Source organism: Poecilia reticulata, chromosome 22 (assembly GCF_904066995.2).
Source record: "Poecilia reticulata chromosome 22, P_reticulata-male-v2, whole genome shotgun sequence".
Classification (NCBI taxonomy): Eukaryota; Metazoa; Chordata; class Actinopteri; order Cyprinodontiformes; family Poeciliidae; genus Poecilia; species Poecilia reticulata.
Window position 1 is genome coordinate 8,392,837 of NC_088851.1, and position 23,388 is coordinate 8,416,224.

Below are 23,388 nucleotides of genomic sequence, written 5' to 3' on the forward strand. Positions count from 1 at the left end.
TTGTGGTCTCTAAAATGTTTCTTCCAATGTAATCCTGTATTTAGCCGTAACCATTTCTGGTTTAACTTTGACCAGATTCCGTTCTTGCTCAAGAAAAGCATCACTATAACATTATGCCAGAACCACCAACATGTTGATGTGTTGCGTACGTTCCTCTGGCCAGACTACAGAAAGGGTTTCCAATGGCTTACTTCCAGCAATGTAGATTGAGTGCGCGACCAACTTTGAAGAACAATGGTATTGTTCTAATTGATCAGTGGATTTCTGCACCTTCTCACCTCACATTCTGATGAAATAATGTAAAAGTTTTTGGTGGCAAAATGTTAAAGGCATTTTTTGCAGATCACTGTAAATTGAGCAGACATTACATACATATGGTGGATTCATGTCCATTTCTTTTACCGTATCAGATTTTAGAGGGTAAACCAATCTGGAACTTTTTTTTTTCTTTTGCAGATTTGGGGATATAAATTCAAGTCATATCCAGAGTTTACTGAAAACCTGCAGTTTTGAAACTCCAAAAAGCGCAATTAGTTGCAGTCCATAACATTTGGATTTTCTTACGTTGGTTAAATCTCTATCCAGAGGCATTTTAACATAAAATGCCTTTGAGAACAATGGCTCCATACGTTTATCATTAAATAGGAGGTTTTCATGCAGCGTTCGTATGCAACACCTGAAATTGTTTTGTAAGTAAAAATTAATCATTTTATCCCAACAAGTTTCTTGCATAGGAAACAAAAATGAATCACTCGCATTGTCCGTGTTAACAAGTTATTTTAGTCAGACGGAAGGCCCTTCCCTCGGCTCTCTATGTTCATGCAAATGGTGGCCACAGATTTCCCGGGTGTGGTCAGACTGGGGAGCCACTGGGTGATGAAGAAGGAGTGAAATTTGTTACAGAACAAATATGGACTCCAGCGAGTGGCCGTCATTTGAATCCTCATTTGATTGTCAATGTAAAGTACGCACCAAGTCCCTTTTTGTCTTCCCTAAACAAATGGCCTCATGACACAGAGTGGGACATCGGGGGAGAGCCAAATGAACGTGAGTTTGTGTTTGTTTGTTCTGGTGTGTATAATTTGGCTTTCATTTTCATAAACCTTTCCTTTTTTAACAGCCTCCATCCATCTGGAGAGGAGCGTGCCGGTGACAGAACTGCACTTGATGAGACCAATCAAGAAAAGCAATGAATAGTAAAGGTGTACTGTGCAAATCAATTATTTTAGAGTTTTAATTTATTTTATTATTTTTTTTAATATACGCTTTGCACCGTAGCTTTGAGAAGATTCCCAGGCAATATGAACCACCCTGGGGAATATTTTATCATGTAAACAGTGTCACCTGCAAATATTTTCCAATACCCAAGGTCTACCTTTCACCTTGACCTTGAGGGACAATGCAGCAGATGTGGGCCAGGAGGATACGCTGAACTACTAAAAATATTTCAACTCACTGTACATCCTAATGACTACACCAAATAGAACAGATTTGGCAAAAGTCCTCTTTTCAATGTGAGCATTCACCTTCCGACATGTTCTGGGTTACATTTCAAGCAGCTGATTAGATACGAATTGTAAATCATAACCTGCAATGCTTTATTTTACTGCGTGGTTTTTAAATGGAAACAATTCTCCAAACCAGAAGACGGGCCGGCTTATTTTATTCAAGGCTAACATAAATTCCCCCACCAAAATAACATTGGGAGAACAATTAACATGTTCTCTTGGTCCCATAAAAAAGTACACAAAAGGTGAAGGAAAAAACAATGTGTACACAATGTTTCTCATCTAATTTGGAGGACACGCTTATTAAATACCACCCGTATTTACTGCCGTTACGGGTGGTCCCAGCTGGTGTCAACCTTAGATCCCCTCTTAACCCTGATGTAATAGGTCCAAATGGGCAGAGGCCAGTTACCGGTATCAAGGGAAATAAAGGTTTTAAAAAGATATTGTTTTCAATCTGCTAATTTTTTTTCCATCAAACTGTTCCAACAGCTTAACGTCCTTTTAATGAGATACCAAAGATTTGGCTGTATGAAGCAGAGTACCGCTACGCTCCCCCCTCCCTCACCTGTTTCTGCTCGGTGTCAGCCACTCCTACACGTTTCACTTCCTTACAAGTAAAAGACAAAGTCATCACCATTTTATGAGTACAGTTAGCAAATTAGCAAGTAGCGTGTCTGTTAAGCAGCTACCTGAGCAAACATTCCGACTGAATCACCATTTAATGCCCGCTTGTTAAGACTTCCACTGCTGGTTTACACAGACCAGAACAGGAAGACACACAAATGTTAGGAGCGGTGGGGTGTGGTCCCACATTATCTGTTTTTAAACATCCTGTGCGTCTATAAAAAGAAAGTAAAAATTGACGACCTGCTGTTTTAGCAGGCTCTTTAATCACTAATTTCCAAACTTTTTTTTTTTTTTGCATAAAGCAGAAATATTCACAGGTCCTTTTTTTCCTCCCATGAGTTCAAATCAAGTCTCCCGTCTCTATTGAGTGAAAATATTTATAATATTCATGCTGTCTAGCCAGTGCCATTGTTTCTTAGGCCTAATTTCACTTTGACAATAAAAGAATTTATGACCATAATTATGTAACTCAAGCGAAATCCTGTCTGTGCAGATAAAATAGTAACACAACTGCTGCTCCTTGTAATTCGACAGGAAATCAACAGCAATAAACAGTTTTTAATAAGCGATTTAAATCATTTGAAGATTGATTGTGTGCAATATTTGCCTCAGCAGTGAAATAAATATGGATTTATGCTAAAACAAAAATAGAACAAAATGAACATCTCTAAATAGCCTAAGGTGCTTTTTATTTATTTATTTATTTTTTTTAAAGATTGTATTAATACCTGTGTTTAAATTACCCACTCCTAAACTTTACATATTACTGGCTTTGGAGGGTTTTAAAACCCATTGTCAAGTCTAAACAGCACATATGTCCCACGGTACGGTGGATGTTTAACTGTGGAATAATAAAATGTAAAAGGCAAGATGAGGGCATTTCCTTCTGAAATGACTCAAAGGTCATTTAATAAAGCGCTTAGTTGAAGAAACATTTGTTTGGACCGCTATCGGATGCGACACCAAACACAAACCGACTGTCATAAACCAGTAAACCATGATGAGGGACTATTAAATCATGCACATCTTTTCACAGAAAAATCTAAATGCATTTGCATCAAAGTTGTTACATGTAGCTTACAGCAGATCTCAGTTTGCACTCACTACTGAATACATTAAATAAACACCGTTAACGAGATTTAATTCCCAAACAAAAAGTCGAAGTCGGCTTGCGAGTCTTCAGAGTGTGAATCTAGGTCAACTCTTACAGTGGTCTCAGACTCCAGTCCTCAAGGGCCGGTCTCCTGCAACTTTTAGATGTCTCTGCTTCAGCACACCTGGCTCCAATATAAGCTCATTAGTCGAGCTCTGCAGAGTCTGACTGCATACTGGTGAGGCAGTTTCAAAGTTTTATCCAAGTGTATAGGACAAGGGACACATCTAAAAGTTGCTGGACTTTGGCCCTGAAGGACAGCAGTTTTAGACCACCACTTTCATCAAAGCCTAAGTCTTGAATCATTAGCGTGCAAGTCCAACTCTCACTTCCAAGCCCAGTCTAGGTCCAGACCACGAGTCAGGTCTTGAGTTGGAGAGCGAGTCTAGGTCTGTGGTAGACACTCTGATGATGTTAGCAATGACACTCAGTGGTGGATGACCTTGAGGTTGTGGTTTTGATGGACTTAAACGAACACAGATATTTCAGTACTTTCTTGTAGAAATTCCCTGCAGCGGCTGAAATGTTGCTCGGCGTTTTCAGTGACTTAATTACAGGTGCAACCTGTTCGACGCGCCCTGTGCTACACCTGAAGTGAGTGTGAAAAACGGAGACAATCTGCTAATGGAGTTAATTCTGGCCAGCGCAGACTGGTGCAGAACCAGTTAAAGTTGGAGAAGTGGTTTTTGTCAAGTCTTGAGTCCCAACCCAACAGTCTCAGTCATGTCTTGAGTCATTAGACTGCAAGTCTAAGTCAAGTCTAGATTCCTTATGGGCTCAAAACCTGGACAGCAGCAGCAAAGGAAAACGGTTCCAGATATTCAGGATACAAAAAGCAACCAGCAACAAAAGTTTCTTGTGTTGCTTCAGAGGTCTGCGTGTTGAAATTTTACATACATGTTGAAGGAGTACAAGCATTTGTTGCCTCACTGCTTACATTCCATAGGAAATAAATGGAGATGGAGCGATGTCACCCCCTGTGTTTCAAGCTCTTTCAGTCAAGCCTCGTGTCCCAGACCACAAGTCTGAGTCAAGACCATAAATAAAATGATAAGTAAATAATGTCATGAGTACTTAAAATAGAGCAACCATCAACATATAGCTCGGCTGCCTATCTTTCAATCATTCTACCTGTTGCTTAACAGCAGCAGCAATTAAAATGACGGATTTTTCTGATTTCTGTTTAAAATAAATCCAGAGAGCAGGCTGAACCTTTTTCTTTTAAATCTCTGGGTTAAAATGTGGCATTTTTACTCAAGGTCGTCATACCATGGGAATCTCACACCAGCACATGCCACCTTTTAATCACGATTCTACTGTATTTCCATCATCCTCACATCATGCTTGGGCACTTCTAACAATGTCGTGACCCTGCTGAAAATATTCACAACTGCTCCCATAAATTACATTTTTATCTCACTCCAGACGCAAACAATTAACAGCAGTAATTACAAGCAAATGTAAGAGGATTTAATGCATAAGGTGATAAAAAAGGTGACTTTTTTTCATCTTTTCCCACATATTATTTTTTTCTTTGGACTTTAAGAACGAATGCTCGAATGTGTTTTTTTTCCTTTGAAGAAGCAAATCCTATATGCCTGCATTTTATGTGTCGTCTTTCAAGTCTTTGTTCATTTTAATGGCATAGCTTAAGCTAAAAGCTCAGATTTCCTTCTTCCTCACCTCAGACAGAGTGAGGTCTGGTGTTAGCTGAGTGCTGCCATAAGCTGGCTGGAAATGTTTATTTTTAATAATAATTCTACAACAGTGGGGCCTATAATACTCTTGTATAATTATAACTAAGTGGTTTGGCCTGGAGGTGATCCACAACGTGCTACCGGGAAGTTATTACAGACTGAGCAAAAATATACCATAAAGATATTCGGCCAGCAAAGAAAGTGGATCTACTGTCGTCGGGGGCTCTTCCAAACATGGCAGCGTTTTGCTGGATAAACTCAAAGTCAGCGTAGTTTTCCAGCTTATCTGAGGGGCATGATGTAATACAGCAGTCGTCTCACTGTTACAGTTCTCTGGAAATTCACTCGGACCGACTTCCCCAGTAGCCGATTCAGAAAACATGTGCTAGCAAAGATGTTAAATATTATAACGATAATGTGCGTTGAGTGATGGCAGGGTGGGGGGTTGACTGCAGCGGCGAAGCTGTTGTTGATGAACCCCAGCCAAGTGAAGATTGCCAACTGTCACTAACCGCCCTTTCACCGCGTGCCTGCTCACACCTCGCAGCAGATCAACTTTATATCCGCAGTAAAGCTGTCGACTCGCCGTAAACAGAGCAAGTGGCAAACACTTTCTCTTACACCTGCACTGTCTCACAGGGCTGTCACGAGGAAAGCAGAGCCGGATGGAGCACAGCAGGATCTCTGTCGTTAGTTAGTCTACTCTCGTCTGGCACAAACTGTAGTGAACGTGAAGATACTCAGGACCGTGTTTGACAGAGACAAACGCACAGTTGATGAGATTGAAGAACAGAAGAACGATCAAGTTTTTAATCTCTGAAACATCGCTACTTTGTAATTAAAAGGCATGCATGTGGTTTTGGATATAATCCCCTAATTACAGACCCAGCATACCTCTTAATCTGTCTCCCATTTTCTCGCAATGCACAATTTTTCACATACAAAAATCTAAAATATTTGCCCCCTTTATTCTGATACCTCTATATAAAATTCCAACAGCTGCTTTCAGCTCGATAGCGTAGTTGTGTGTGATTTAATCTCAAAGATACAAAGATATGACCAATCAGCTAAGGTGAGAGGCCAGTCAAGCAGAGGCGCGACATGAAATCCACGGCACAAGTAAGAGAATTTGGCAACAAGTCAGCTTTTAATCATGCACTTTACATATGTGGCTTTTTTGGAATAATGGCAAGAAGAACGCCGTTGTTAAAAGTAAACCAGAAGAGTTTCAATTTACATTGAGGTGCAGACGGAGATGCTGAGGCCAAATTTGTCCAAAACTGAATTTTTCTGGTCAACACATAAACTGTTATCTGTTAAAGAAAACAAACAGCACATCACCCTGAAAACACCATCTTTATTATAAAGTGTGTTGGTTGCAGTTTAGTCATTTGGTGATGATTTTTTTTCTTTTGCACGGACTTGAGAGGTGGTGTGAAAGAAAACCTGCTATTAGTTAAAAAAAAACAAAAAAACATTTGAGACTGTGGCAGGGGGTTTCATCTTCTACCAGGATAACTAAACACACTGCCAGAGCTACAATGGAAAGGTTAAGTTCAGGGGAGCGCAAGTTCAGTCCTTAAGAGCTGCTATCCTGCAGGTTTTAGATGCATCCCTCCTCCACCACACCTGAATCAAATGGCTGATTTCCCTCACTGGTATGTCACTCAGCTCTGCAGCAGCCTGGTAATGAACCATTCATTTGATCCGGATGTGTTGGAGAAGAGATGCATTTAAAAGTTTTAGGATAGTTTCAGGATGGAACTTTGGGATAAATCATATGCATGTGTTATAAAGGTCAAAATCAAGATCAAAGTCCAACTGTGAATTGGTGGCAATTCATGCAAATGTATGTTCATAAACACTTTGCATCCAGTCTGATTGAGGCAGAACTATTTTTGCTAGTTTCTAGATGTGCTGTTCGCAAGGTCACCTCCGGCAGCTGTGATTGATGGTCTGGACTGTCTTTTTCAAGGTGCTGTATAAGCATTTAATAATAGAAATTTCAATACAAAAAAAATTGCTTTACTTCTGTGGATCTGCAATTGTCAAAACTGGTTGGGAATTACGTACCCTTCCTTGCGGAAAATCGTGCGGAAGCAGTCTCGTAGACTCTTGTAGCTGGTGGGGTCGCTCGATCCTCCCTGGATTTGAAACCTGCAAGGACAAAAAGATTTTTACTCAAGTTTTAGCCATCACTGGGGCTTTTACTGTAGCTACGTCTTTTTTTTTTTCCTAGAAGCACTTTCACACATGCGTCAAACACACTGAACAAATTTGATGTTATCATTAATGAGCTCATTTCCCACTTTATTTTCCTCCCCTCTCCTTCATTTGCTTTACCCCATCCACCCCCAGTTCCCACCCGCTCCTGCAAAGATGAGAGGCTCGCAACCCTAGGTCGTGTTAGTACGGGGGAACGCTCAAACATTTATTTAACCCAACTGATCCAATTAGTAACCCTACACCCCAACACTGAGTTTTCGCAGCAAGCTTACCAACTGCTAACATGCCAGTAAGCCAGTTATAACAACTCTTTAGTTACATGTAAACTTTTACTGTGATGGGGAAGGTTGGTGGCGTTTTTGTTGCATGGCAAATAAGCAGGTAACTACCTAATAAAAGTATGATCTGTGTAACCATTTTAAATATGAGAGAATATTAATTAAGCTCAGAAATCATGCTCTCTGCATAGTTGCTAAAAGAGATTTGTACCATTTCATCAGATAGTACAAATGTCACCAAATAAATTGGTTCAATAAAGTGGTCTGATGAAAAGCAAGAAATTTAAAATGGTTTTGAACAGCAGAACATATGGCAAAGCAAGAATTGGGAATGATTTACCAATAAAAAAAAAAGAAAAAAAAAGACGTCAGCAAGTCTGCGAGGACAGAAAGACATGTTGGATGCAACGGGACAAGAGAAAGATTCCCTTCTCATATGGTGTCAACTGCCTGGTCACAAGGTCAGCAGTAAGTCCTCCATGTGGGTGCCTGATGGGGCCATAAAGAGCTCCGGGTTTCAGCCGAGGGGGGAGTTTAGCGGGGTGAGCGGCCTTTTATATCGCTAACAGATTGACATCTTGGAGGGGTGTCCCTAATATCCTATTTGATGGAATCCCCATAGCTTGTAACCGGTTTCTGAAAACCAGTAAAAACGGCGTAATAAATAGATGTCTGACACCGTATTAAAAGTGAAGAAAAGAAGAGGGACTCAAGGTATGAGGGGATGGGGGAATAAGCGGGATGAGAGAGGGTAAAGCGCCAGATGATTTAAGACCACTGGGGCTTGTAAACAAAGTCAAATCTGACTTAATTAAAGTCAAACTATCGCAGGTCGAGTCTGGAAGACACCCTATCCCCAGTCCCCTGGTTTCCTTGTTCATCACACTTCGACCCGAACCAACCCTAAAAAAGTGAGGTTGGCAGCACCTTGGTCCGGTTCCAGCCCCCTGACTCCACTCGTGACCTTCGGGTCAACTCATTTCCTAATGGCCCTCTTCTACCCTCCTGTAAAAGCCGGGGACCAAACAGGGGGCCCGAGGAGTGGGAGATAATAGGGTGAAGTCGAAGTACTTTTGGCAACAGAGGAACTGTCAAGCCCCCAGCTGGGGAGCTTCTAATGTTACTTTTCTTTGCAACAATGTGACTATTTGGTCAATCCGAGCTGAATTTCGTGTTATTCTTTGATTTGCAAAGGCAAAAAGATTATGATTTCGCTTCAAATGAGTCAGTAATGTGATGTAACAAGATATGTTTCTGTACAGAACAGCAAACCTCAGTATGGCTTTGGCGTTATAAACCATAAACTCTGAATAAGAAAAACCTTGGGGCCTTTTCCTGACGCACAGCGTGCAGCATCCTTTTCAACCGTCGTTGAAGATAAATACGCAGTGTACTCCAAAGTGATGAGATGTGCAAGTCTATCAAAATGATCTCCCAGGACCTCTTCACCCACATTCCGCCTTCCCTGTATTTCAGCTTTACGGGCCCAGAGGTGCCCAGGTGAGGGTGAAGGCGAGGGCAGGTTGGCGGTTCCATGAACAAGACAAGCACTCTGACCTTTAGTGCCCGTAAAAGTACAAAAGGTATGCATTCACAAGAAGTCAAAAAGGTAAATTAGGGCAAAAAGGCACGCCAGAACCCCAGTCTATGTATTTTTTTATGAACAGCAACAAAGTGTTTGAGGAACTTCAGTGGTCTGCTCCCAGACTCTGGGAAGAAACTGAAAAGATGAGGTGGAGCTCGATAATGATTCATGAATTTGAACTGGCTAATGGGGCAGCCAAGAGATTTATGCACACGAAAAAGCAGAGGCTGGATGTTCTCATCTTTAGAAGTTCATACCGCTTTTTACCAGATCATTTAGCATTATTAAACTAAGTGCAACAAGATACTGTAGCATGAGATACAATGTTTCTCATCATATTGAAATCTGCCTCACAAAGCACCATCTACTTGCCATCATTATGATTTTTTTACGGCAAAATAAAGTTAATACTCCAATGTGAATCCGAGTGCCTTACATTTGGCACCCCGTGTCATTGCTAAATTCACAAATTCACAAACTAAAACATTAAAATCTCAGTTTAATTAATTAGTTAATAAATTTCTAGTCTGAGGTTTTAATTGTTGACAAACATGTCCCGACAAACAGCATTAAATGCGTTTAAATATATAACACAATCTTAAACTGTGTAAATAATCTCTGTTCAGTGCAGAATAATCCAGTTCAGTTCTGTCGTATTTAAATGTTTAATTAGAGCTGATCAATTCAGGCTTCAGAGTAAAAACACCTAATTTAAGCACAGATTATAAATGTGGAATCACGTTATTTTATCTGAATTTTACTACCAATTTTTCTTTAAATACACCATAAAATGGACATTTCAAAAAAAGCAAAACAAAATCCAGTTGAGTCCTAGTGACAACCTTTTTGTCCCTGCTTGTGCCACCGTCTGACAGCATTGACCCATATCGTATAAATAAAAAAAAACGCCTCTTCTTGAATTGCTACCATTTTGCATTAAAGTTGGTGAATAATGCCTAAATATTCTTTTTATCATAGGAACGTAGCAAACTACCGTAGTCACAATGAATAAATAACATTTTAACCTTTTATTATATTTAAAAGAACTGGGATTTCTAAAGTTAATAAAGGGTTTACTTGGTTAAGTGGAATAAAATAAACACATTTGTCATTTTTGTATTTTTAAAATAAGTCTAAAATGATGATCTACTGATATTTTGAAGAGCCACCAAAGCTTCATGAGACTAGATCAAGTTGGATTTCATCTACATTGTTTTCTTCGCCTCTCTGAATCTGGCATTGCCCGGGTTTTTGGAGAACTCGTTGTGACTATGGAAAGGGAAGGATAATTTACTCTAGTTGTTCAAAAGACAACAACATCCTCATGGCTTTTTGGACTCTTTCTCACACCGATAAAATTGATTTCTCCCATTTCCTATATGACCATGTTGGGACTAGTTTGTTCCTCCAGATGTTTGCTTATATACTATGACCCCAGCGACTTGCGACCAGGCTGTGTTATTGGAGACGAGCAGGAAAGGACCAGCATAAAACAGTACAGGGAGGCATAGATGGTTTAGACATTAAAAGTTGTTGACTGACAGACAACTCTACAATATGTTGGAGCTGATTTCTGCAAATGTTCAAAGTAGGTGCCAGGTAAGTGGATGAGCGAGTGATTTTAGCCACATGTACAACTTGTTAGCATAAAAGGACATCCAGAACAATAAGTTCACAGATTTCACCTCAACTTAATTCCATCGGATACAATTTGGTCACTATGACCAAATACGTTCATTTTACTTAAAATGAAAGAAACGCACTAAAAGTGACATTAAATGCTTGCCTTATCCAAACTCACCAACTTTCTATTAGGGAAAAAGAGCAATTAATGAGATAACTTTTGATGTAATTAGGACAAGTGGGGTAGCAGCGATAAGATTAGGTTAATTGCTGTTGCATATGGTAAAGAATGACACAGTCGCTGCCACTTTGATGTGAGGAAATGCTGCACGACTCTGGAGGCTCATGTGACACCAGGCTGCCACTGTGCAGAACAAAAAGAAGGCAACTAGCATGTTTCAATTAAACAGGAATTAGTAAGGCTTTTAAAAGCAGGTTTGTTGATGTGAAGGATAATGTCACTTTAAAAACTATATTTTTGGTTGTTTAATAACTTTTCAGATGCCATCTTTGAAGAATAGTTTTTCTATAGCTTAGTTTGTTATTTGGTATAGATTTTATTTTGCTATGGTTAGTAAAAAAAACAAACAACAAAACTGTTAAATTAGGGTAATGCATTTCTTCTGTATCTCCTCTATATTACATGGTGCCCCAAGGAACCACTGTAGGCCCACTGCTTTTTAATGTTTAAATGTTGCCAAGAAAGAATAATAAAGTTTCTTTTTTTTTTCTTTTTTTAACCAGACCTAGAAAGTATGAACACCTAACTCCAGTCTAGTCATCTAGTCCTTGACTCTATTTCTTCTTCTAACACCAGTGAGACCAGTTTGCTTAACATGAAAGGTTTAATTGGTTTAATTATTCAATTATTAATTGAATAATTTGTTATTCAGTTAAATAATTGAATAATAAAGTCAATTATTTAAAGTCAATAAATAATTGACTATTTTTGGACTTTAATCCAAAAATAAAGTCAATAATAAAATATGTGGAACAGCAGCTAGCATGTAAGTACTGCACAGACTTTAAGTCACTGCCTACAATTATTTTTCCTTGGTTTTTCAAGGGAAAAAACAAGTGTTTCAATTCTTTTAATTTGCTCTGCCATTTTTTGCTGTTCTTGTGAGGACTTGCTGTGATATACTTTCATATTTCCATTGCTTTCAACACGTCCCCCCCTCCATGTGTGACCATGGGGAATTTCTCCTGGCAAGTGTGTTTAGGTTGTGTTTAACCAAAGCGTCCTGTGTTGCACTCTGCTTCCTGCATTATTTTCTCTTGAAGTGGACTAAGACCTACATGATCACATGGGCCAGAGCTTGGTTCTTCGAGCCGATCCAACAGGGCTGGCGTGAACGTCTTTTAAAAAACGAGTGTATATGGCTTACTCTGTAATTACCACCATCAATCTTCCCATCGTCTAACACTCTTCCATCAGAGATGTATTTTCACTACATGATTCTGATGCGCTCATGCTGATGTGCAAAGTCTAGTATTCTTCCATACTTGGAATTTTACCATGAAGACCAGAAAGTTACATTTCAGTGTTGTTCTTCCTAACATCTTCTGTGTTTGTAGCAGACTGCAAACTGAACTTTGTGCTGGTTTTCCTTCAATAATGGCTTACAATTGTTTCATAGAGGCTCGACTTAAAATAATTGTTTCTCCCAACTCAGCAGTTGTTCATCTTGGCCGTTTTTCTGACTTAAGCTTTTTATTTTATCTGCATGGTCATGTCTTGATATGTTTTTGCAGTTGTGCTATGACTGTTTATGTTTAAACCAAATAAGGACTCAAAACCTGACCTCCTTCTTCATGATTCTCACTAATGTTCCCTAACGCGGCTCTTCACAGAACAACTAGATTTATGCTTAGATTAAATTACGTACATTTACACTCTGCCTACAAAGTGGAAGACTTCTTAAGGAAATTTGTTGTACCCAATTCTATTTAGTGGTATCTGACTAAAGAAAACCAGAATTGGAATAAAAATAGTATTTCAGTTTGCAATTATGTGTTACAATGTATTGGTTTATCACATTAAACAAACAAACAAACAAAAAAATAGTGTTTGTGGTTTTAACATAAAATAATTTCAAGAGGTGTGATTTCTTTAGTAAGGAACTGCACATACATATATTTTTTTCCCTGACTGTTTTATATCGCTACCAAGTTATACGAATCTTAGGCTTCTTTTATTTGCATGAATATACTATAAAACAAAACAAAACAAATAAAAACCTTCAGTCTCTGTTCTCACTTTGGCAAAAGAATTACAGATCCAGATGGAGATGCAGTCCTTTGTAAGCTGCAACCACGCAAAGGTTTTTAAACAAGCTTAAAAGGCACACAATGGGCCTTGAACATGGCAAAATTGGCGAGTTTTTGTTGGAAGATGTGCTTCAGGCAGGGTACATTGGCATTGTTATTCTTTTCAGTTACTTGCACGATAAGGCTGGATTTCTTTCATGTGTGTAGACTGTTGTCACTCTATTACTTTATGCACAGATTTTTTACAAAAGCACCCACAAAGGGAGAAGTGACCTAAGCCCGGCTAATGACGCTATACTTAAAACGAGGCTTGTTTAATTAACAGATGGGCCCTCTGAGCAAAAGGTTGCGCCACTGGAAATTACTCGACAACTGTGGTGCAATTCCAGCTTGGCAGTGAGCAGTCCAAGCATTGGTTTAGCAGGCAGTGACATGTCCCTGCCTTCTGCGAACGTTTCTAGATGCGATGGCACTGGAGCACGTTTTACGTTCAGGCAGCAGGGGGCCAACACTGTGGTTCTGTCTGCACCAGTGTTTGGAGAAATCCAAAACTTGCACTCTGTAATTAGTATACTGGAATGTGTAGGCCCTCCATGATAATGATAACAGGTAATCGCTCTAACATGCACATCTGCTCTTTATGTAAATCTCTGTAACAGAGTTTTCTATCTCTATAGGAAACCATTTGTGGGTGTTAGTTGAATGCCCAACATCTGTGAGTAACTACAGCAACATCTGTCACCACATTAAAAGTTATGTGTTTGAGACTTAAAGTTTATTTTTTTGGCATTTGCCTTTATGAGATAACAATAAAACGTGAGGAAAAATGGATGATGTAGTTACATGGTGTCCTTGACAAGTCCCTTTAATGAGAACAAAATTTAGCATGTATGTTTTTTGTTTTCAAATTCACCCAAAGTGTATCTCGCTGAACTTATTTTAGTAACATTCGATCTCCAGTTTTCTGTTTGATTTTTACGGACTGGAATATCGGCTTGGTGCTTAAAGAGTCAGGCCTCACTAAAAGGCCTCAAGGCTTTCTGCGTTGCTTATTCGTCATTTTGCAGTACCTCTTCTCAAAGCTCCTCCAAAAAAAAATAAAAAATGGTACTCCAAAATTACATCAGAGTGTTTGCTCTTGAAATGCAGTAATATGCCATACCTTGGCCTCACTGCCAAGGACTGTTTGGGAAAATACCCAACAGGCTACCAGCTTTTAATAAGACACCTTGAAGTGAGAACAAGTTTTAGTGGTTCAGGTGATGTTAAAGCTGTGGCAAGTCATGGAACAGCTTAGTCACAAGGAAATACTGACAGTCTGGTAACAAATGTGCATTTATATGTTGCCCTGCAAAAATATTCACACCCCTTGAGGTATTTTCACATTCTGTCACATCAGAGCTAGAAACTGCAGGGAAATTTTATTGGGTTGGACCGACACAAATTAGCGTAAAATCTCTTCCAAAAACCGGTTGAAAATTGTGGCATGCAGTTGGATTCCCCTCCTCAGTACAGTAAATACATTGATAAATAATTTGTTGCATTGACAGCTCCGTTTTTTTTTTTTTTTTTTGTAAAACAGATCAAGCTCAGGCAGTCTGGATGAAGAGCATCTGAATATCACTTTTAAGCTCTTACCAGTTTTCACTGGTCTTGGATCTGGAATTTGACTAGACCACTCTAACACAGGATTATTATTTAAACAAAAATCACTCTTTTGTAGCCCAGGCTGTATTTCCAGGCTTGTTCTGCTGAGAGCTGAACCTCTGACCCTGTAGATACCAGGTATGGACCAGGTTTTCTTCCAGTACTGGCTCGTATTTAGCTTTCTATTAACTCAAACCCTGCCGCTGCTAAAGTAAACTGTCCGTACAGCATGGTGTTGTCAGTACGTACCGTGTCAATTTTCCGCTAACCATAGCCATTTTACATGTAGGCCAAAAAGTTCGGTTTTAGTCTCATCCGTGTCCTGCACAGCTTGTGCTAAACAAATTGGACTTTTTGGGGTTTCTTTCAAGGATGGCTTTCTTCTTGCCATTGTTTCATAAAGATTGGATTTCTGGAGTGCACAACCAGAGCTCAGGATCTTGGCAGCTCCTCCAGAGTCACCAAGAATCTTTTGCTCATTTCTCAGGTTAACGCTCTCATCGTCGGTTCTATCGCTGTCAGTGAACATCCATGTCTTGGCAGCTTTGCAGTTGTTCTCTACTCTCTCTTCTCCTTTTTTATTTTCTATTCTGATAGATTCCCTCTCTGAGATCTCCAAAGATTATGTTTCGGTCCTGACCTAACTCAGCTTTAAGACCAAGTCATCTTAAAAACCCCAGATTGGTTGGTGCATGTCTAAATACCACAGAATGATGCTTTAGCTTACATTTTTATATTCACTGAATATGGTTTTCCACATTAAAAGAAGAGGCTGAGGAGGTTTTATGTTTAATTCTACATAAGTCACTAAGTTGCTTTGTCAGGAAGGCTAGCTACATTTTTTCAGAAACCTACTTGGACAGATGATTTAGATGACCTACTTTTCTGCAAATAAAAGGCTTGGGAAAGTGGAAAGAATACTACTAGAAAGTAAATGTATCATATTTAATCCTATTGAATGTGCTGCGCTGCACTACACAAACTATTTCCTCTCTCTCCGTCTCTCTCTCATGTCCTGAATTCTGGACTTGCCGATTCTCGTATGTGGACTGAGTTCATCGGTTGATCCTGGGTGCACGTGGCATGCGTTTGTCTTAACGCTGCGAGTAAAGTCTTGCCCTGGAGTCTCACATTGCCGTGGGGGTGGAAGGGGGGGATTAGGAGCCAGTTTGACTACCGCTGACCTGCCTGCTCCTTTACAAGGAAAGATCAGCTATCAGAGCTGTTGCTGCTTTGTGCCCTGCTGTTTGACGGTGGTGTAAGGGATTCCTCTTTAAGTGCATAGGGGTTCACCAAGCAGTTGGGGGTAAAAAGGGCAAAGGAAGGCTGAGGTGAAGACTTTCAGATATCATCAGGGTTGCACAGATAGAGGCTGGTTGTCATCAGTAGAAGCCCTCATCAAAAATCACGTTCAAGCCTCTCAAGAGACTCACATCCTCCTGCGTAGTGTTGTCCCAAAACGCTGCAACAAGCAAAGACCAGGTTTTTCTAATCAGACTTGAAACAGGCTACTGGCAGGCTTAGTGGTTAGCAATGACAGCCATGTCATACAACACAATTTACAGAATTGCACAATTCAGTACAGACTCCTTTAAATGTACACACTTTTTTTTACTTTCAAACAAAACATTACATAATTGTCCCCCCCCCAAAAAATCTACAAATTCACAAGGAAACCACAGCAAACCAAACAATGGATTCTACATGTTATTTATGAGGTAGTTATGTAATATGGTTCCTGTTCACAAAAAAAGGCAGAGAAGCTTATTCAACAACAGGTTAACAGAGGTAGTTGTTGAAAATCTCAAACCACAGAAAGGCATAGTTCATATGGGGGAGGAGCTGAAGCCGTAGGAAATCAGGAAAAGAGGAATTAAAAAAAAAAGAAAATGGGGGCAGTGAGAACAAAAGGGAGAGGGGCGGAAGGAGTGGCTTGTTCGAGACTTACTACAACAGATACACTTTTGGGATCTCTCCAACGCAAATTAGATTACGCTGCAAAACATTCACACAGACTCCAAAAACACGAGAAAGGCGTGGCCCTTCTGCTGCAGAAGGAAGCAAAGGGAGATTGGCGAGTAGCTGCTTCTAGATTGGTACACACCGTTTGCGCATGCAAGTTATGCTGAGGGCGGAGCCCCGTGTAACAGGATCTCGACATGAAGGGAAATCCAGGCTCGAAGCAACTCTCTAATGAGAAGTGGACCCTGATCAGAGTCAGATGGGGTGCCTGGAGCACACAGCCCCCTACAGAAAAAGCCGCCCGACACCCTTTGTTACCTCCAAGTGAGCTGAGACCAGCCCATGAACCATGTAACTAGGTGGTTTCCAGGTTAATGAAAAGCTGTAACTCTGGTCTCACCGTCTCCGACGAAGGCCTTTCCAGCACCGCGCAATCACCCCCCCACCATCTATACCCCCACCTTCACATATGAACACGGTATCAGGGTGAGGGGTAATTAACCGTTTACATCGTGTGAACTATGCTATACTTGCATGTCGGCATGATGATCGTCTAGTTTCAATGTCAGATTTCGGTTTCAGATTTGGACTCTGTACACGACACTATTACGAAACATTGTTGTAAATTCAATCTGGAAAAAATATGCAATGCAACTACCCTCGTGGTAACCATGGTTTCTTGAGCTTTGTGATGCCATTTGTTCACTCGTGTTTTCTAACGAACCACGGAGGCCTTCAGAGCAGCTGGATTTATACTGAGATTAAATTATGCGGTGGATTTTAATCTACCGTTTCAGAGTAAATACATCCTACACTCCAGATCTTTCTTTAGGAAAACTCAAAAACTATTTGCCATTTTCCTTTCCATTTATATCCCTTCCTGCATTGGACTTTTGAATAAAATCCCACTTAAAATTTTTGGCCCGTTAATATGACTGTGACAAGGAAAAGTGTGAAAAAGTTTGAGAGAAAACTAAAATGCTCTCTTGATATTTTTATTCAACAGCAAACGTTACAAATTACTTTTTTAAGCACATTTTTGGGTGTAAATAAAATGCCATACTTATGTCTGCAGACTTGAACAAAAGTCATTAGCCGACTTTGTCTGACCAGCAGGCTCAAAACAAACATGGCGGCTATGTCGTCTTCGTCACCGTCAAATGAATCTGGTTATTCAAGCTTTGCATGATGAGCGATTGAAGAGTTGAAACTGGAGGGGCGACTGGTGAGCTAACAGAAAACGCAAAGTCAAAGTTTTCTTAAGCTGCTGATTACTCCATGAACTCAGAGGGGGGCTGTTTTTCTGTCTGCTACGTTCTGGCGAAAATAAATGTTTGAAGAAATACTGCAAAGATACTGCTAATAACTAAATTAATTAATGTTTAAACCAAACAGATAATAACCAATACCTACAACAGTTATCAAATGTGTAACTGACATGGAAATGTTACTATTTTTATTATTAGACTTTAAGGAGAAGAAACAGATGTAACATCTATTGTTGTCTATTTTCAATTAAATATTTGAATTCTAAATATATAGGATTTCTTTTAATCTGGAAGTACATAAATAAATGACAACATTTGTTGTATTTAGTTTGGTAGTGTTACTTCTCACCTTATTCTTAAAATTCATAACCTAAAGTACAAATCAATATTAACTTTTTATTTTGTAAAATTAAAAACTCGTATTAACCTTTGTTACAAAATAATTAAATAAAACCAAACTAAATAAAATGAAATATATTTTCAGTTTTTGAGATGGATTAGTTGTTTAGCTTATTTGAAAATGTAATCAACTGATTGTTAAACTTTAGCAAGAGCCATGAGCTAAAGTCGTACAGTTAAAAAAGCACCAACAGATTTTTCAGTACAAGAATTGTTAGATAAAATATGGGTTATTCACAGAGTCACTCAGCAAGGACTTTATTCTATTGTTTTAGTCAGAAATGCATGTCCGTCTCTCTCAACAAGGAAGGAGGTTGTAAATCCAACCGATAGAATGTGGAGTCGCTCAGATGCAAGAAACATGCACTTGTTAGGAAAAGTGAATAACTGGTCGGAGTGCAGATTAGTAAAAAGGCAACACGACGTGAAAAAATTTTTCGTTTTGTGTGTCAGATCTCAGCTGAGTTAGTAACGATTCTTTAACTATAAAGTATTTTTCCTGTCAGTGTGTTTCTCATCATGAATGTGATTTAAAAATAGCTCCAAATTTGGTAGGGGTTTTTCCCAAAGTGGCCAATTTGTCTTTGCAGTTTCTAATATAAAACAGCAGGACTGAGAAATTCATTGCTAACTTCTGCTAATTCGCACTCTCCTCGTCCTTTCAAATGTAGGAAAGAGATAAACCCTCGCAGGAAGGCAAACAGGTACACATTTAGTCGAGATTACCTTCCTGAAAATCAAAAGGCGAAGGGGAAAAAACCCTTTGATTTTTTTTGGTTGTGGAAAAAAAAAAAAAAGTAAATTCACTCCAGTTGCTGTTCAATTTGGACTGTTGGACATTAAAGCAGTTCCTAATAAGAGCCATGCCTGAGAGAGAAACACACACACACACGAGCCAGGGAGAGAAACCCAGCCGAGGTGTGTCTGACTCTCGGCTCCAAGGTTCCTGCTAATAGATTTCAGCTCCCCAAGTGTCCCAATTAGCCGGTGTGTATGCTTGCTTTATGAATTCATCTGTAGATATTAGAGTGCGAACATGAACATGTTTTCGCACAACTTCCTTCTGCCTGCTTTCCTTTAGCATAGAAAACGTCGGGCAGATTAGGCAAAAATATTTCTTTCCGTGTTATTTGGAACCGTAGACAGATTATTGTGTCTTCTGTATGCATCTATGGAAACAATTAAATTTAAAAACTCAAAAGAAAAAAAAAAAAAAAAGTCAGTCCAGACCAAAAGGAATCAATTTACGCAGGCCAACTGCGAACAACAAAAGTCTCATCAGCATAAACACATGGTGACACAAACAGAACACAAACGGATAAACATGTCCGCTTTAAAGCAACTTTTATCACTTCTGAGGGAAGAGCCCTGCAAAGAAAACAGCGAGCGCACTTTTAACCCTGACCTCATGTGAGGACGGACAGCCAGAGCTCAAGACTTACCTGTAATAAAGCCCGCAGTTTCCACACGTGACCATAAATCACGGCGTGTGCCTTCAAAGTATCAAATATCGACCAATACGGCACCGCTCACCCTTGGCTTTCATCCCCACTTCTTGCTCTCCGCGTTCTAGCGGTGGCACGGCCTTCAAAGTGAAAGCGTCTCAGTTTTTTAAAAGGCACGCCGGGCAATTTATTTACCAAGAAAGTGCTGCCGTAAATGACAGAAAAAGTGGTACAATTTACAGACGAGGAGCGAGTGGGAGGAAGGGGGGGTGAAGGCAGAGGTCTTGGCTGGTCCTGTGAAAGACTATAAAGCTTTAGTAGTAGCCCACGATCTGTTTATGACTGACTGAGACACTGTGGTGTTAGGCTCCAGAAAACTCTACAGCTCAACGCTGCTGCTGTTCTTAGGATGGTAACGGAAAAGCGGCCGACGAAAACATAGGCTGCTTTCATTGGGGAACTGATTGATTTGGCAAGAAGTTGCAGAAAAGAAGAAACTATATATTGTGCTTTTTGGTTGCATAATAAGACAAATATAAGACATAAATTTAGAGCGGCATATTTGCACATTTTGTGAGGTTTGAACAGTGAAACGGTGCATTTAATTTGCAACTAAATGTGTGAGAAAGTTACAACATTGGCACCTACTTTTGTGGGGAAAGAGCCCAGATCCAAGGGGGCCTACTAATCTTAAGATTTAACACCCCGTATACTGTTGGCCGCAAAAAAAATAAAAAAATCCCATCACCAAAATTTATGAAGCAGATTCCAGCTAAATTAGTTCCGTTCATCCCGAGGAAACAAACAGGTAGATTATGATTTTTATCATTTACGCTCACCTTGTCTTCACAACATCGAGTGGATGCATCAAGCAGATCTCCACCAGACCTAAAAAAAAGAAAAACAGACATTTTTCAGTTTTAAAACTGTAGTTGCTGAATTGAAGTGCTTCAGGGGGTTAAAGCTTTGACATAATTTAATCACAGCATATGTTATGGTCATCAGTGTCTTGCAATCTGTACCTGAAAGATGGGACTTCCAGTTCCGAGATGTTAAGGAATAATTTTTACAAATTCATCAGTGGCCCAATTATTGGCATCATGCTGTTAAACTTTGGGCTGTCTCCTTTTGCCCAAAAGAAAGGTGGGGGATATTATGCAAAATCAACTTTGTTTTTTAACCTTAACGTAAGGTCAACTTTGTTTTTTAACCTTAACCTTACCCAAAGCACTGCCTTTGAGTTTCAGTCCCGAGTGGAGCTCCCACTCCACAGGACACCACCCCTAACCCACACAACTCCACCAGACTAGTGGCAGCAACAATTAACAAGCATCTGGTGGAACTGCATGCCTGCTGAGCTCCTAAGAGAAGGGGTAAAGATACAGCTAGGAAGCAAAATCCAATTTCTTTTAAGCTGTTTAGGCACCATTGTTACTTGATTGTGCTGCAAAATTGCACTATGTGCCTGGAAAATACATAATCCGCCCCCCGTTACCCCATTAAATGACTCAGCTAGGTCGAGTCGCAGTTGCATGACAGAAGTACGTAACTCTGTATGACTCTTCCTGACTGATCTACAAAGCTTCGCAAATATATGACAAAGCACCACGATGTATACTGCTGTGGGAGGGGAGCTCGCCACAGAGTGTCTGGGGAAGAGTGTGTGCAAAAATGAACGCTCAAGCACTTGATGTGCTGATTGTTCAGCTTCGACCTGGCTATACTGGCCCTTTCGGTCTTCTCTTGTGACATTTCACAGAAATGAGAGAGGGATGTTTGAGTAGTCTAACACATTTTTGTTGAAATGCCAAGGTATTTCAAAGAGTTTGTGATGACATGCCCTCTAACTCACAGCCAGGTCACAGCATCATAAAACCCTCTCCAATACAAAACAACAGACTTGGATAGATTTGTTTTATAATCAAATCTACCTGGGGTGTTTAGTCAAAAGAGACCAAGATTGATCTCAAAAACAAAGCACAAAATTCTAACTAAGGTCTAACTAGAACTGAGCAAAGCACTGGGATGTTCACACAGCCATCTCTCAGGTTTACAGAGAAGGTTGTGAAGAAAAATGCCTTCTGTAGTCAGAGGAGGCTGGTTGAAGAGGATAAGGTTGCAGTAGCTCAAGTAACCACCAAGGTTTGTGGAGTACCATCCCTGAATGTACACAACATCACATTTTGATGCAGATGGGCTACAGCCATCTACCAGAAAACCACATCAGGCACCACTCCTGATTGCTATAATGAGGAGTCTTGGGCCATAGTTCACACATGAATCTGATTCAACATTCAGATGGTTGCCCCAAACACAGATTCACCTTGCCAAGTATTAACCAGCATTTCATCACTATTGCTGACCATTTTCCATCCTTTGTGATCGTAGCGTTCTCATCTTTCAATGGCTACTTTCAGCAAGACAATGAATCAAGTCACAAAGCTGTTATGAAATCAAATTGGTTTCTTGAAAGTGGCAATGGGTTCACTGTGCACCAATGGCCTTCGCCTCAAGTCACCAGATCTCAATTCAATGCATTGGATTGTGGTGGAACAGGCGGTTCAAGTCCTGGATGTCCAGCTGGAAAATCTACAGCAACCGGAAAGAACAAAATCTCAAAAGATATTTTTTTCAAAGTTGGTTAGTTTCTCTGTTAGTCTGTAATTTATATGCAAGTATATATGCATTGCATATATACTTGTATGCAATGCAAATTATAAAATAGTCAGATTCTTGTTCTGGACGCAACAAGTGGACAGAAGAACTTTCCTAGGGTGAATTTACCGTCAGGCGTTTCCCAAAACTTTACCATGTCAAACATTAGAACCAACTCTAAAATGATGTAATCGATTTCAAAGTACAAATCAAGCAAAAAGGATTTTGCCAAATTTGTGTGAATTTAGCATTTTCTTTTTGTCAGGTGCTGTCTGCGCCACAACTTGGTTGTGAACAAGCGGTCTAAAATTTCTTCAAGGGAACACCAGCCATACCATGCATGAAAACTGGACATGTCAGCCAATCTGCCAGAAGTTGGAGAATTGATGCAGCTGGGTGATCATTTGGAGACTGAGGTTTCACACAAATCCTAACTATGTGCATCTGTGTTGAAAAAGCCACTGCTCTGGCACGGAGGCCCTCTGACTCAATCGAGCTACTTTTAACTCCCGATTTTCTCTGCATTGCTTTTCCGCTGCTCTGAGGGCTTTCCTTGCAGATTCCACAGGGGAATGTGTGTGTACACAGCTGCTGTGCAATACGGGCTCTTTCTAATTTGCCCAATTAAACACATTGTCTATAAAAGAGTGTGTCTTCTGGGGGTTTTCTAGGGAAGTAATTATCAAGCAAAATACCACAGGAAAAAAAAATGACTGTCTAAAGTTGCTACTTAAAGTATGAATGGGAAAACCGAGAACTAATGAACCGGGGCAGCGTGGGGCAAAGAGTCGAACAAAATTCAATCGCTCGTCGGGGCTGTGGTTGCTAATGACAGCATGCTGAAAAGGTAAATGCAAGACCGTATTGGAGCAATCATTTTCTGTCCTCACTATAAATAGCCCTGCGGAGGGGAAAAGGTGCGTCAAATCTTTCAGTAAGTAATCCGATTACATGACGAAACTAAACCTGTCGGCCTGCTCCATCGGTTTGTGCAAACACAAAGACGCGGGGAGGTGACCGAACACGCTCAGGTTCACCTAA

The 23,388-nt window shown here is 40.0% G+C and overlaps 1 protein-coding gene across 2 annotated transcripts in view; it reads right to left on the bottom strand.

Annotated features, from left to right (window-relative positions):
- Positions 1–23,388, bottom strand: part of slc25a21 (solute carrier family 25 member 21) — a 117,966-nt gene that overhangs the window by 23,973 nt on the left and 70,605 nt on the right. For both annotated transcript variants that reach the window (XM_008399144.3, XM_008399143.3), the window contains 2 exons: positions 20,532–20,580; positions 7,062–7,145 (listed from right to left, as the gene is read on the bottom strand). In XM_008399144.3, the coding sequence (XP_008397366.1) occupies positions 7,062–7,145; positions 20,532–20,580 (133 nt within the window). The remainder of the gene's footprint in view (positions 1–7,061; positions 7,146–20,531; positions 20,581–23,388) is intronic.